Below are 14,198 nucleotides of genomic sequence, written 5' to 3'. Positions count from 1 at the left end.
TAAGTGTCTTAAAGGCCTTCGATTTTTATCAAAAATTCGAAGCCACAAGCAATCCGAAGTTACTATCGAAATCGGGCCCCATTCGGGCTTCCGAAAAATGGATGCTCCAGATTACGTTTGATTCTATGCTAAGGCATTAGGGACGATACATAAATAAAACAAATTGCAAATAGATGCTGAAAAGTAAAATCACGGTGTTTCAAAAGGGAAACTTATATATATATATATATATATATATATATATATATATATATATATATATATATATATATATATATATATCTTAAAGAATATTTATAAAGGCACGATAAAACAACCTCAAAATAAACAAGAAAGAAAATGTACAAAAAGGAAACAAAAAAGAGCTAAGGCATCTCCACCTGATCTTCACCGGAGCTCAACTCGGCACCGGAACCTTCGGGCTCATAAAGTTCATTTGCCTCGGCCTCAAACCTCTGGGCTTCTTCAATCTCGGATGAAAGGTTGAATCCCCGGGCATAAACCTCCTTGAGGATCTCCCTTTGGGACAGACACTTTACATACCCGGTCTTCGTTCTTAAGCAAGCCTCGGCTATCTCCATATTAGTTTTATACTGGGCCAACAATTCCTCGACTTCAGAGGAATCAATCGAGATTGCCTCCAATTTGGACTTCAACGCAGTATATTCCCGGCCAAGGGCCTTCCGCTCCGAGGCGGCTGAATCCAGTTGGGCCCGGAGTTCATTATTTAGCCGAGACCACTTGTCGGCCTTGTCCTTTTCTCCCCGGAGCTGGTCCTTGACCGATGCTAATCCTCCTTTGTAGCCTCCTTTTCCGAAGCTAGCAGGTCCATCCTGCTACTCAGCGCCTCGCCCATAGCTTTGACCTCGTTCATCTCGGTCCGAAGCTGGTCAATCAAGTCTATCTTCTCTTGCACCTGCGAGGTTGCATCGTTAGTCACTACGCATAACCTCTCGTATTTAACCTAAAAAATCATTACACTCTAGACCAGTTCGGCATGCTCCTATTTCACTGACAAGGCCTCCCTTTGTGCCTTTTCCAACTCGGCTCGGAGAATTGGGAGATCTTTGAGGGCCTCATCTTTTTGTTCACTAAGAACCCTATACATGTCCTTTTGCCGGACTTGCTCTTTGAGCTCGAACTCGAGCTGGCTGACTACCATCCAAGACCGAAGGAAGCTTTCATGGTGGAGCACCTAAGCCTGAAAAATAAAACGATAAGATCGTAAGAGCATGCTGAGAGATTCGCAAAGGGCACAAGAAATAGACAACTTACCCGGTTCAGTGCCTGTTGTGCCTCGTTGAAGAGGCTCGATGTGCCTACTTCGTCCATCTTCGCCTGGTCCTCCTCGGTCACCAGGCAACAAAGATAGCTGGCCACATCCACCGGAGTGGGCATGGGGCATCCACCGGGAGAGTTAGCACAACTGTTCTTTTACGGTCAAGATCTACACTCGGAGCAGGGAACTGCCTCACCAGCTTCGAGCTCGAGACCGGCTCGCCTGCTCCTGATGGCACGTCCTTTTTTGGGATCTCCGGGTGACCAAGCCCAAAATAATCCTCCAACGCACTCATGTCCATGCCGTCAAAAAATATGTTGAGGGTGTCATCTGCGCCCCGTGCCGTCTCATTTGATTTCTCTTAATCGGCTTGAGCCTCTTCGAATATAGACTCTGTGTGAGACGGAGACTCCGCGATGTCGATAACACCGGCTACTTCCTTCAGGTAAGGGGTGGTTTCTCAGGAGACCATGGCTTCTGGTTCTCCTTCTGGATCCCGAGCTAGAGGGGGATCTACCTCTCAGCCACCTGCTCCGGTTGCTGCTTGTTCTCTTTCATCGATGGTCTACTCATGAGCGACGAACTCCAGATCATCGTCCTCAGGGTAATCCCTCAGCCGAAAGAGGGAATCGGGGTCCGGTACCCTTGCTTTTGTTTCTTTTCCGGACCCCAACAACTACCCACTTCTTCTTGACCTCGACGTCTGGGGAGCCAGAGGAATTCCTCTTTTTTTTCTTTTTCTCCTCCTTTGCAGCAACTCCGGGTTTTCCCGAAGCAAAGGGTTCAGCAAGCGAGGACAGGGCCTCATCTTCATCCAAGATGGCCGAAGCTCAGTGGTCTTGGGATAACCTGTAAAAGGGAAAAAGACTTAGTAGAAATAAAGGTTAAGTATGAAAATAGAATTGTTCGGGAGGAGGACTCACCATGGAAACGGGCCTCCCACTTGCCATTTGAAAGCTTGCGCCATTCGCGCTCGAATTAAGATATTTATTTGCAGATTCCCTCGATCTACTCCTTGAAGCGGGGTACTGTATTGGGAACTTGGGCGACCGCTGCACATTGGTAGACACAGGAAATTAGAAAAAGAACAAAGGAAGTGTCAAGTACTCGGGAAGAAAAGAAAACTTAGGGGATGAGTTCCACTTTTCAGGGAACGATAAGAATTTGGGGGGAATGAGGTCTTTGGTTTTCACCCGAATGAACCTCCTTTGCCAATCTCGATATTGATCTTCATCGATGCTCGAGAATGGAGCTTTGTTTTCTCGACGAATGAGAATGATCAACCCCCCTCGGAAGACTCGCGGACTGTAGAGACGAAGCACGTGGTCGAGGGTAAACCGAGGTGCTTCGGTGTTGTAGATGAAGTGGCAGAGGAGGATTATAATCCTCCAAAAAGATGGGTGAATCTGCCCAAGGCAGACGTCGTACCTTTTACAGATGCCAAGAATTATAGGGTCTACCAGGACGAGCATAAAAGGGTAAGTGTAAAGACTTAGATACCCCTCCACGTAAGTAGTAATGTCTTCGTTGGGCCAGGGGACGACCACTTCTTTGCCCTCCTAGTTACAGTCCACCCGAACTGTGGGGAGTGTGTCCTCAGTAATGGAGCATATGTACCTCCACACTCCCTCACCTCGGTCTTGTTGACTGGAGGCCTTCTCAACTTTGAAGTCATTCTCAATGGAACAGCCCCTAGGGACGAAGCTCTTTGCCTCTGGGGCCACCTTAGGAACGACCACCTCAGCATCCGTGGCTGGGTTGGAAGTTGAAGGGACGGTCTATCGAGGCACGAATTTGGAAGTTTTTGCCATCGGATTTTGAAAAGTATGAAGTTTTGAAGGTAAGGATGAAGGTTTGAAGATGAGGATGAAGATTTGAAGATAAGGATGAAGGTATAAAGGTCTGACTGGAAGATTTGAAGAAGGGGTATGAACTTTTGAAGATCAAAATATGAAATCTAGAAAACAATGGATGAAGGTTTGAAGGGGGTAGAAATAAGTGAAGAATTTGAGGGTAAGTCAGGGAGCTCTGAAATCGGAAAGTAAAAAAGTGAAAAAGGGGTCGAAGCTTTTATAGAGAAAAGGTAATCAATACGTGACGTTTCGTATTCGAGGATGGTCAACCGGCGGCTGACACATATCTGAAGTTAGAACGATGCGACTGATGAGATATTTTGCTGACTCGTCAACTCAGTTGTAGCGTACGGAAGAAGGAACCAGGGTTAATTTATCGCTTCCCGTCGCTCCGATAAATCTACTCTCCAGGAAACGAGGAGATTATCTGTGTACGGATAAAATCGGGGGCAAAATGTTTTCCGATTCCCCGATGAAGGAACAAAGGGGAAGCATGGCTCGAAGTGATTATAATCGAGGCCCATGAGCCCCTCGTATGAAACCCGGGAGGAATGAACGATGTAGCTGAGGTCGAACACGATGAAGTGACAGACCCGGGCCAAGTGTGTGTGTGTGTATATATATATATATATATGTATATATATATATATATATGTATATATGTATATAATATTTTGCTAATTACTAAAACTAATTAAGAGTTTTTTATAATTTGTAGTAGTACTAAATGAATTTATAATATAGTGTAACCAGGTAAAAATATAATCATTGTATACCTTTGGATGAAAAAAAAATGTAACTTCTCTCTAATATTTGACACCTTGCTTTTTAAGATTCAAATTAAGTAAACTTTTATTAATATTTAAAGTTTGTTTTTCTTTTGCTTGTTAGATAGAAGAGATTTGTAACTTATAATAATGTTCATATAGTTAAAGAATATGTAAATTCAATTTTTTTTAAAAAATAATCTAGTCAAATTTTAGCTCTTAAAATTGGTCAAATGGATTAATTATAAGTGAAAAGCGCCGGACAAATTGATATATTAGAAAGAATATTGTGTTTTGACTGTTAGAAATCTCAATTGGTTGACATTAGTGGAAAATGCAATAATCAAATTACTCTTTTCTAGGGATACCCCGCTTCTCGGACTAGCTTTACTAATGTAAAAATTGCACTGGCGCACACTATTATGTTCATAACATGTACCCACTTTTAAATTTTTTTAACTTGTACTCACTGTTTAAACAACTTCAGGTATATTTCTCCTTCTTCTTCTTCTTCGGATAACAATGATTTTATATGGTGTTTATGAATATATTTTAAAGTAGTTTATGATGTTTTACAATGGTGAGCTATTGTGGCGCTTTATTTTTTACTATTGCTTATGTTTTTTTTTCTTAATTGCAAAATAAGTTTATTAGATTTATTGTTATTTTGACAAATTGATGATTGAGGTTTGTTCTTGATGATATTTGGAGGTTATTTTTCAAATTTGAGCTCATTTGGAGTAGATTTAGGTATTAAATCGTATATTGGATTGTTAAAATTCAAAGAACAAATTTTTATTTCTGGGCAATTTGCACTTCAGGCCTATTTGGCCTTAAGTGCATGAAAACGTTGGTTGCATTTCAGACCTTTTGGCCTTAAGTGCATCTGAAGTGCAATTTTTCCCTTCACACTTAGCCTTAAGTGTAGGAAAACGTTTGTTGCACTTCAGACCTTTTGGCCTTAAGTGCATCTGAGGTGCTATTTTTCACTTCAAACTTATTGACCTTAAGTGCATGAAACCATTAGTTTCACTTCATACATATTTGACCTTAAGTGCATCTGAAGTGCAATTTTTCGCTTTAGACTTATTGGTCTTAAGGGTAGGAAAACGTTTGTTGCACTTCAGACCTTTTGGCCTTAAGTGCATTTGAAGTGCAATTTTTTACTTCAGACTTATTGGCATTAAATGCATATAACCATTGTTTGCACTTAAGACCTATTTGGCCATAAGTGCATCTAAAGTGGAATTGTTTCACTTCAAACTAATTTTTTTTAATTTCAGACTGATAAACCTGAAGTTGATCGTAAAGTGGGTAGGCTTGCAATTTTTTTTGCAAAGTGGGTATAGGTTCAATTGTGACTACGGATGCTTATCGAGCGGATAATTATGATTAACGGTTCGACTTATCGGTTAACGGATTATAAATGTAGTAATTTGCTAGCCATCCAATAAGACAATGGGCGGATTGATATCGGATTAATGATTATCGGGCAGTTATCAGGCGGTTTATCGACAAAACCAAATAAAATTTTTTTGAACAATCAATACCAAACAGGTGAAGAATAAAAATAGAAAGTCTACCTTGACTTTACTCTCTAGCGATTAAGTCTACCGTTTCGAGGAAAGATTCTCCCTTGAATCCATCGAGAGATTGCGATTCGCTTTTTGTTCTTATATCGTTCGATCCATCAAACACCTCCGTCTCTTTTCTTAAATCTGTATCTTAGGGCTCGTAGTCAATCAAAATCAATTTGAAAAGAATGTTCTTGGTCGATTGTTTCTACAGGGTTCTCGCATCGCTTGGTCTGTGGCAGAAAGAGGCTAAGATCTTGTTTTTAGGCCTTGATAATGCCGATTAAACTACCCTAGTAAACTTTATCGCTAGAGAGTAGAGTCAACTACCGCAGGGTTTCAATAGTACTTTATATACATAGGGGTAAAAGTATAAATATAAAAATTCTTAACGGGTTAACGGGTTACCCGATAAGAAAATTGAGTAATCCGTCCCCAAACCGTTAAAATGTTAATTATAGAATCTCAATTCGTTCACCATCTATTACCCCGATAATCCGATACTAATAAGTCAATAAGCCATCGGTTCGGTTCGGTTAACGGTTCCGATTCGGTTTTGAACATCCCTAATTGTGACCCAAAAAACGGGTATAGACACTTCTCTGCCTTGAAATTTTAGAAACTTCTCTGCCTTGCAGTCCAAAATTTCATTCTATAGAAACACAAAAAGATAGACGCACAAGCTCACAACAACCTCTGATAATCAAGTCTCAACTGTGGTCAGGTTTTGCAAGAAGCTTTCAGGTAGAAGTTCGTTTGAAAGATTATACAGTTGTAAACAATCCAATTGTTGACAATCATCAATCACAAGCCTTACGAGGCGAGGAAGGATATCATGTAATTTGGCCTGCAGTTTAGGACACTCCTCCAAATGGAGCCAGTGTCGGAGCTAGTATTCAACTTTATGGGCTCTGAATTTTAAAACGGCAACTTCAAGTACTACTCAATGGGTTCTAAATTGAAATCTAAGTCAACCCATAGAGCTTAAATTAGTCATAAGCAAAACAAACAAGACAAAGAATAAGTATCAGAAAATCCAAAGATAAGGTTTATCATTAAAATTGGTAACATAGTCTGCAATATAATCTTCTACTTATATGGATACAAGCTGAGCTAGTGAGTTGATAAATTCTCCCTTTCAGGTTTACACCTTGTATTCGCAAAACCCCTAAAAACTTTCAAAATTCCTTTAAAAGTTACAACTCCAACCAAATTTTGATCCTCATCAATGACCCAAATGAAACTCGCACGATGCGCAAGCGCTTGAATCAACACAGCCACCAATGAACTCCCGGGATAACACGTGATCGCCTCTGACCTTCTTGCTGAAGAATATCGCCCGGAACCATTTCTACTCGACCCCGACTCATCATCAGAAGAACAACTAGAAGCTGAAGATGATGAAGACGACACTGAAAACTCTTTGTCCATCAATTCTAGCATCAGGCCAAGTTTTTTCTCTTGTAATCTCATTTTCACCAATTCAACCAAGTCCTCTGGAGGACCACCATAATCAATGTATGCCATAAGATCACCAGCTGAAAGAGTCGTGATCGCTGCTGCAACAGATTCATCGCAGTAGGCAAGAGTAGAGGGGGAGATTTCCCCGATTAGTCTGTTGTCATCATCGACAACTGCAACTGCTGTTTGTTCAATATGTGCTAGAGCGATTGAATCCAAAGCAGAGATTGCAGGGTCATGGTAAGGAACAGTCAAGATGTTGTGATCGATGATGTTGAGCGATTCAATTGAAAAAGTTGGCATAGGGGAGAACACTCCAATGGAATTGAGAAGTAAGCGGACAACGTCTTCCTGTGTTATCCAACAGTATTCAACTCCATTATGATGTGTGGATTTCAAAGAGGATGATTTACTCAAAGGCTTTCTCCTTGAATTTGTGTAGTTGTGAATCGGTATAACAAGGTTCTGTGTACCTTCAAGAATGTGATCTATAGCTTCCAGCAAGCTGAACAAACAATAAAGAAATTTCAGAAGACTACCAATAACAGCACACTGCAATAAACCAATCAACATACTACGCATCAATCTCAAGCTAGTTGGATCGGCTATAAATCCTCTATTGAATGCCGTATCTACACTACTACAACAACAAAAAAGACAGTGTAATCCCAAAAGAGAGGTCTGAGGAGGGTAGTGTGTATGCAGACCTTACTCCTACCTTGTAAAGATAGAGGGGTTGTTTCCAATAGACCCTTGGTTAAAGGAAATATAGGAAAAGAAGCACTAGCAGTAACAACAGTAAAGGGTTCTCTAAAAGTAAGCAGGGTTTCTGTTTGTCACAGGTTGTACTATTGTCTTGCATAGTTGTTCTATTTTGTTTGTTTGTGAAAGCAAAAGAATAATCAAAATAAGAACAAACTCTCTCACCATAATATTCAACTCAATTCCCAAAATCAAATACAAATTAAAACATAATATAAGCAGAGGTATTCTAGTCCAAACCCATCTAGCAATTCCTCAAAACTCATAAACTAATCCCGACATTGTCATACACGAATCTAACCCGACTAAATCTTATTTCCAATTAGTTGGTATTGACTAATAAATAGTGTCCCTCAATGCATCAATCAAAATGTGTAGAGACGTGCGAGCGTTAATACTTATTCGCATCTGGTGTTTACACCAAATCAATCAATACTCTTTGCGGTTGTAAAGTAAAGTGAGAATACATGTCATTTGACCACGATTTAAATGATAAATTTGCGTATGATAGACACATGTAATTGATTGATTTGATATAAATACGAGATGCTTTCCTAAGAGAGCCTCAAAGGTGGTTGCCTCTCATGTGCCAAAGGATGTTCATCTACACTACATATCTAAACCATAAAAATACAAAGACAGCGGATCAACAACAACAAATCCAGTCAACTCTCATAAGTGGGGTCTCGGAAGTATAATGTGTACACAAACCTTATCCATACCCTAGGAGGGCAGAGAAACTGTTTCCGATAGACCCTCTGCCAAAGAAAAGATGAAAAGACAGCGGATTAAACAAATTAAAACCACTTGATGCTGCATGAAATGAACTTGTAGCTGATATGTTAAGGAAAAAAGACGATAAAATGTCACGTTGATACACCGACTGAAAGTTTTCCACTTGATGAAAAAACTGTGATTTGTGAGCTAAAAATTGTTCCTTTTCAACAAATTCTTTAGCATGGTTATTTTGGAACATCCACTCTCCATATTTATTAGCTTTCCTCTGTGGAATACTAAGTCATACGTTCAAGCATCAAGAATTCGGAACTCTTACCTAAAAATAATCACCTTAATCTTCATATCATATTTGGAACCACAAAAAAGAAAAGCAAAGATTTTTTAAATTCTCTCCGCCACAAAATTTCAGAGTAAAGGATGAAGACTGCATATATTCTTAACAAGAAACTTCAAAAACAAAAATAGTAAACTAATAAACGAGCTAAGAAAAGCGATTCTCAGAAGAGAAAAAATTAAAAGCAATTAGTAGCAGTAATCATAGTAAAATCCTACTAAATTAAATAAATGCAAGAAGAGAGTACATGACATGGGACAAATCAACCAAGTGGAAGAAATGTGAATTCTTCAACTAATTTAATTTTTATGTGATTTGGTCATCGACTCTTCAAAACTTCAAAATATTTAAACAAAAGTTAGATATTCTGTTCAACGACAACAAATTCATGATATTTTCTAATTAAAAGTATTTAAGAACTACTCTTTCCGTTTCAGTTTATGTGACACTATTTCAATAGTCCGCTACAAAAATGACCCCTTTTCTAAATTTGAAATTAATTTAACTTAAACTTCTTATTTTATCCTTAACGAGAAACTATGACATGAGGGCATATTCGCGATGCAAGTTTCAAAAATCTTTTATTTCTTTCTTAAACTCCATCACACTATGTCGCGAGTAAAGGGCAACCCGATACACAAAGCATCCCGTATTCACGTAGGGTCCAAGGAAGGGCCGCATCCAAGGAGCAGAGGCAGATCTAACATTTAAGTTTTATGGGCTCAACCTTTAAGATTTTTATAGCATTGAATCTATTTAAGTTATAGGTTCATATTGCTATTTAAGATATTAATGAATTTTTACATATAAATTTATGTTTCGCGCCAAAAGTATTGGGTTCAGTTGAATCCGGTGCCGATACATGGCCTCCGCCTCTGCCAAGAAGGTGTAATGTAGTCGGTCTACCTGATGCAAGTATTAGTGGTTGATTCTACGGCTCGAACACGTGATATAAGTCGCGAGTATTTGATAAATTAAAAGAACATTTGGCTGTCCAATTAATAATAAAATATAAATTAAATGACACAAAAGTAGTAGGAATGTAGGATTCCATGTAAAAATATCACAAACCTGGAATTGGGCTCCAAATGCCTAACAATATTATCCCCTTTAGTCAAAATCTTAGATACAGGAACCTCAAGTACCTTAGAAGAATCAATTAAACTTTCCTCTTTACATAAATAGCAAATCACATCCACCATTGAAACCTTCCCTATACAGCGGCATTCAACAGAATAATCATCTTCTTCTAGAACCTTCCACACGCTTACATAAGTCTCACCGATTCTCTTCAAAACCGATATCGCCTCCGCTAACGTGGCGGTCGCCGGAATTATAGGCCGTAATGCCGGTTTTCCAAGGCATAAATCTGATACCTCCCGATTTAGAAAACTTACTGCCATGCAAAATATGAGGAAAAAAGGGATAGAAAAAATTAGAAAGGATAAAAAAGGAATTAGAGGAATAGAGTAGGGGTAAAATGGAGAATTTATATTGCCGGAACAACCGTGTAAGGGAAGATCCGGTGGTCGTCGAAGGAATGACGATGACTGAGGAACAAGCGGGGAAAGATTTGAGATATTTATAGGCGGGGAGTTTTACCGAAATAGCCGGTGTTCGGTAAAGGGATGAGCTTTTTTCCACTGATTTTATATTTCTGGATTGTGGGGCCCAGGTGGATCCAAGTGGTTATGTTATTTTGGACTTGCAATTGTCTATACTCCATTTTTAAGTTAAATAAGCTACACTTATAATAGAATTTTTATAATATAGTGCATTTTAAATAGTTATAATATATTGTAAAAAGAAATAGTTAAGACATGTTATTACATATTATATTTTTCGATTATCATATCGAATCTATTGTAAAGAGTTATTTACTCCCTTTATTTTAGTTCATATCGCAGTTTTTGACTTATTGACTGAATACGGAATTTGAAAGAAAGAAATGTTGTGTGGATTTGATGAGATTTCTGTTGTTATAAAAGTACGTTGTTAAAGTAAAACATAAAGCTTATACTTAAAAAAATTATAAAAAATATGTCATTCTTTTTTTAACGGACTAATAAAGAAATAATGTTACATAAAATAGAAGAGAGACAGTATACGTTGTAAGTCGAGTTAATCTGATGGTGTATATACACTATATCTAAGAGAATAACCTCCTATATTTATTTGAGAATTTAACTTGTATATATAGATAGTAGAAGGAATTTTTCATTGTCAGTATATTTTAATTAGTTATAGCATGTACGCTATTTTTGAAGTAACTAAATTGGGTTTTAGTATATTTATAATTGCAGGTCACCTTGTGTAAAAGCTAAATTCATTAACTAGCTAGTTAGGTTTAAGTGTTTATATTAACTTGCAATTTAGCATAACGTATGAATGAAAATGGATACTAACTTTGACCGTACAACTGAAAAACAATTAACAGAAACAGAAAGTTAAATTAAATTAAATGATATTAAATACTGGTGTCAAATGTCAATATCTCCTATTGAACTTATTTATAAGTCGAATTGTGATAATGAATCGACAATGCTGGTATAAAATTCTGCGACATGTGAAATATAATTTTCCATCAATTTTTCTTCATTTCATTGGACGTTGGCAATTTAATTAATTATTTTTAGAGAACACCTTTTATAAAACTTTTAACTATTTATCTTGATTCCATTCGTGAGTCTTAGCATCATTCATTTCAATTGATTATTAATTGTTTATAAGTGGATTAAAGTTATTCCTGAATCTATTAATGAAGGTTAACTAAGAAATGTCGAAAAGCAATATATATATATAGAGAGTCAAACTTTTCTATAACAGTCATCCTTGATAACAACACTTTATTATAATTGTCAAGTTTTCTTGGGAACCAATTTTTTTATGTTATGATAATATATGTTCTCTATAATATTACTTCACCATAACGGCAAAACAATATCGAAATAAACGAGACTGTTATAGAGAGATTTGACTCATATTAATTAAAATGCCCCAACTATCATTTTTTTTAGTTGATCCTATGGAATGACATGCCAACCCAAATATATCATTTCTTATAGAGGTCATGGTTATGGAGTATAATTGTTTTTTAACCAATTCGGTGGTTTTTATTCTACAACAAACTCGATGGGTTACAAACACTTTTTAGTGGTAAACAATTCTCGACAAAATGACATAATCCCAATTTTGTTTTTCAAATAATTGCTAAAAATAGAAAAGCGCGTGAGTGACCATATGGATGTTAGTAAAATATTTCCATTATTTGGTACCCAAAAAAAAAATACTAATTTAGTATTGCTATTTATGAAAGAAAACGAAATAGTGTGAAAGGACATACGTGAGGCCAATGCGCTGTACATCATAATCAAAACGGCTAAGTACTTTGTTTTATGTAACAACCTTCTTCTATTTATTTTTAAAAAAATTATGTCGAAGGAGTTAAATTTTAGATGAGACGGTCACAGTGATTAGATACGCACGATTATTTACTATAAAAACATAGGTTTTCACAAAGTTGTAAGATCGTATATGGTGGTTGACGTTTTTCAGTACCGAAAATTTAAGAAAGTTAGTGACCTAATGACAAGGAGCCGGTGATTATTTTTGAGTTCTAGTTTCACATCGATCTGTCAATAAACTAATTAAAATATTATGGCTTGCACGTGAAAAAGTTTACTATAATAAATAATACTACTGTTACTATACGTATGTTTCAATACCATGCAAGATGAGAACGTAAAAGAGTATGTTATGGATATAAAAATGAATAAATGAAAATGGTTCATGTTTAATATATATGTTTATTTCAGATGATTTCACAATTCAATATTTCACAAGTCTCATTAGGGATGTTTACTTACTAAGAGCCCGTTTGGACAAAAGAAATTTTTTTTTTTTTTCTAAATCAACGTTTGTTTATAAAATTTCAATTTTCACTTGAAGATATATTTTGAAAATTTAAAAAACTCCAAAAAGCTGTTTTTCAAAATTTTCACTCAAATCACCCACAAAACTTCAAAAACAACCCAAAATTTTATTCATGTCCAAACACAACTCTAAATTTCAAATACCATTTTCACTTGGAAAAGTTTTTCCCCCTATTTTGGAATTTTACAATTATTATGTCCAAACGCCCACTAAATTTGTGCTAAGCCATTTGGTTATCTCTCAACCAGCACACCCGTCAAATTTTGGGAAAATGATACTTTATAGTTGCTCTCAAAATAATAACCGAAAAATGTATATACATTATGTATGTTACATATAAATTTTATACATTTTTTCGGCTACCAAATTTAAATAATTTCTGGCGCGGATTAAAAGTGATAATACCCCGTCAATTATTTTGTGCAATTATTGTATGATACGGACTAACTTTTTTTATGTAACGTATGTCAAGTCTTAATATGATTTGTTCTTCTTCATATATTTTCCTGATAAATTTTATATCCACTTTGGATGCCCGTGCTATATTATTCACTCGAAACTATTCATGAACCAACAAAAATTATGTTAACTTATTGCAATTGCTCGAAAGATATTCGCCTTTAATATTTTTATTTTTATTTTTATTTTACACTGTGGCGCCTAAAGAAGAAATTTTGGAATTTAGCATAAACAACGAACATGCTCTGTAAAAATAAGATTAAAGATAATACAGTCAAATCTCTCTATAACAGTCTCGTTTCTTCTAGATATTTGTGAATGTTATAGCGAATTATTGTTATAGAAAACATATATTATAACAGAAAATGGAATTTAATTCTGAAAAAACTTGATTTTTATAGTGAAGTGTTGTTATATAAGGATGTTGTTATAGAGAGGTCTGACTGTAATAGTTCAATGTAATTACGTCAACATATATCCTTTTCCATGTAATGGTTAAATGCCATATCCTTTTCCCTTTTTAGTCCATGAAAAATCGATTAAATAAGAAAAAAAATAAACAGAGAATATAGGATCAAGATTAAAAATAAATCAAGAAAAGGTCCTACCGGGAGTCGAACCCAGGTCGCTGGATTCAAAGTCCAGAGTGCTAACCACTACACCATAGAACCACTAGACCAGAAAAACAGTTTGTGTCTCTTCCCAAAGATATATATATATATATATATATAAATTCAAGAAATCTGATTTTTGTCTGCGAATTTGGTACATAAGGAAAAAGGTGCTTCACTTTTTGAAAAGGAAAATTTGAAACACTTATCACTAATTGTAAAAAAAAAGTCCATTTTTTTTCTTTCTTAGACAACAACAAAAAATCTAACGCAAAAACTTTACACTTTTCATGCCAAAAAAAGAAGAAGAAAAACTCAGAAGAAATAGAGAGCATATTTGTTAAGCAGAGCTCCGTCTAACAACAACAACAAGTCCAGCGTAATCCTACAAGTGGGAAGGGTAATGTGTACGCAGTTTTATCAATTA

General features: G+C 36.4%; 1 protein-coding gene and 1 non-coding gene across 2 annotated transcripts; both read right to left on the bottom strand.

Annotated features, from left to right (window-relative positions):
• Positions 1-6,498: 6,498 nt before the first annotated feature.
• On the bottom strand, positions 6,499-10,331 carry LOC104085436 (CBS domain-containing protein CBSX5-like). Its single transcript, XM_009589454.4, has 2 exons — positions 9,840-10,331; positions 6,499-7,439 (listed from the first exon to the last, which is right to left on the bottom strand). The coding sequence occupies exons 1-2, from the start codon at positions 10,169-10,171 to the stop codon at positions 6,587-6,589; spliced, it is 1,185 nt and encodes a 394-aa protein (XP_009587749.1). The 5' UTR covers positions 10,172-10,331; the 3' UTR covers positions 6,499-6,586.
• A 3,428-nt stretch (positions 10,332-13,759) lies between these two features.
• Positions 13,760-13,831, bottom strand: TRNAQ-UUG (transfer RNA glutamine (anticodon UUG)). The gene has a single exon. It is a non-coding gene; the product is annotated as a tRNA-Gln (tRNA).
• Between the last annotated feature and the right edge of the window lie 367 nt (positions 13,832-14,198).

The sequence above is a fragment of the Nicotiana tomentosiformis genome, chromosome 9, assembly GCF_000390325.3.
Source record: "Nicotiana tomentosiformis chromosome 9, ASM39032v3, whole genome shotgun sequence".
Lineage (NCBI taxonomy): Eukaryota > Viridiplantae > Streptophyta > Magnoliopsida > Solanales > Solanaceae > Nicotiana > Nicotiana tomentosiformis.
Note: the sequence above shows the minus strand (reverse complement) of the source record. Positions and strands in the feature narration are given on the sequence as shown.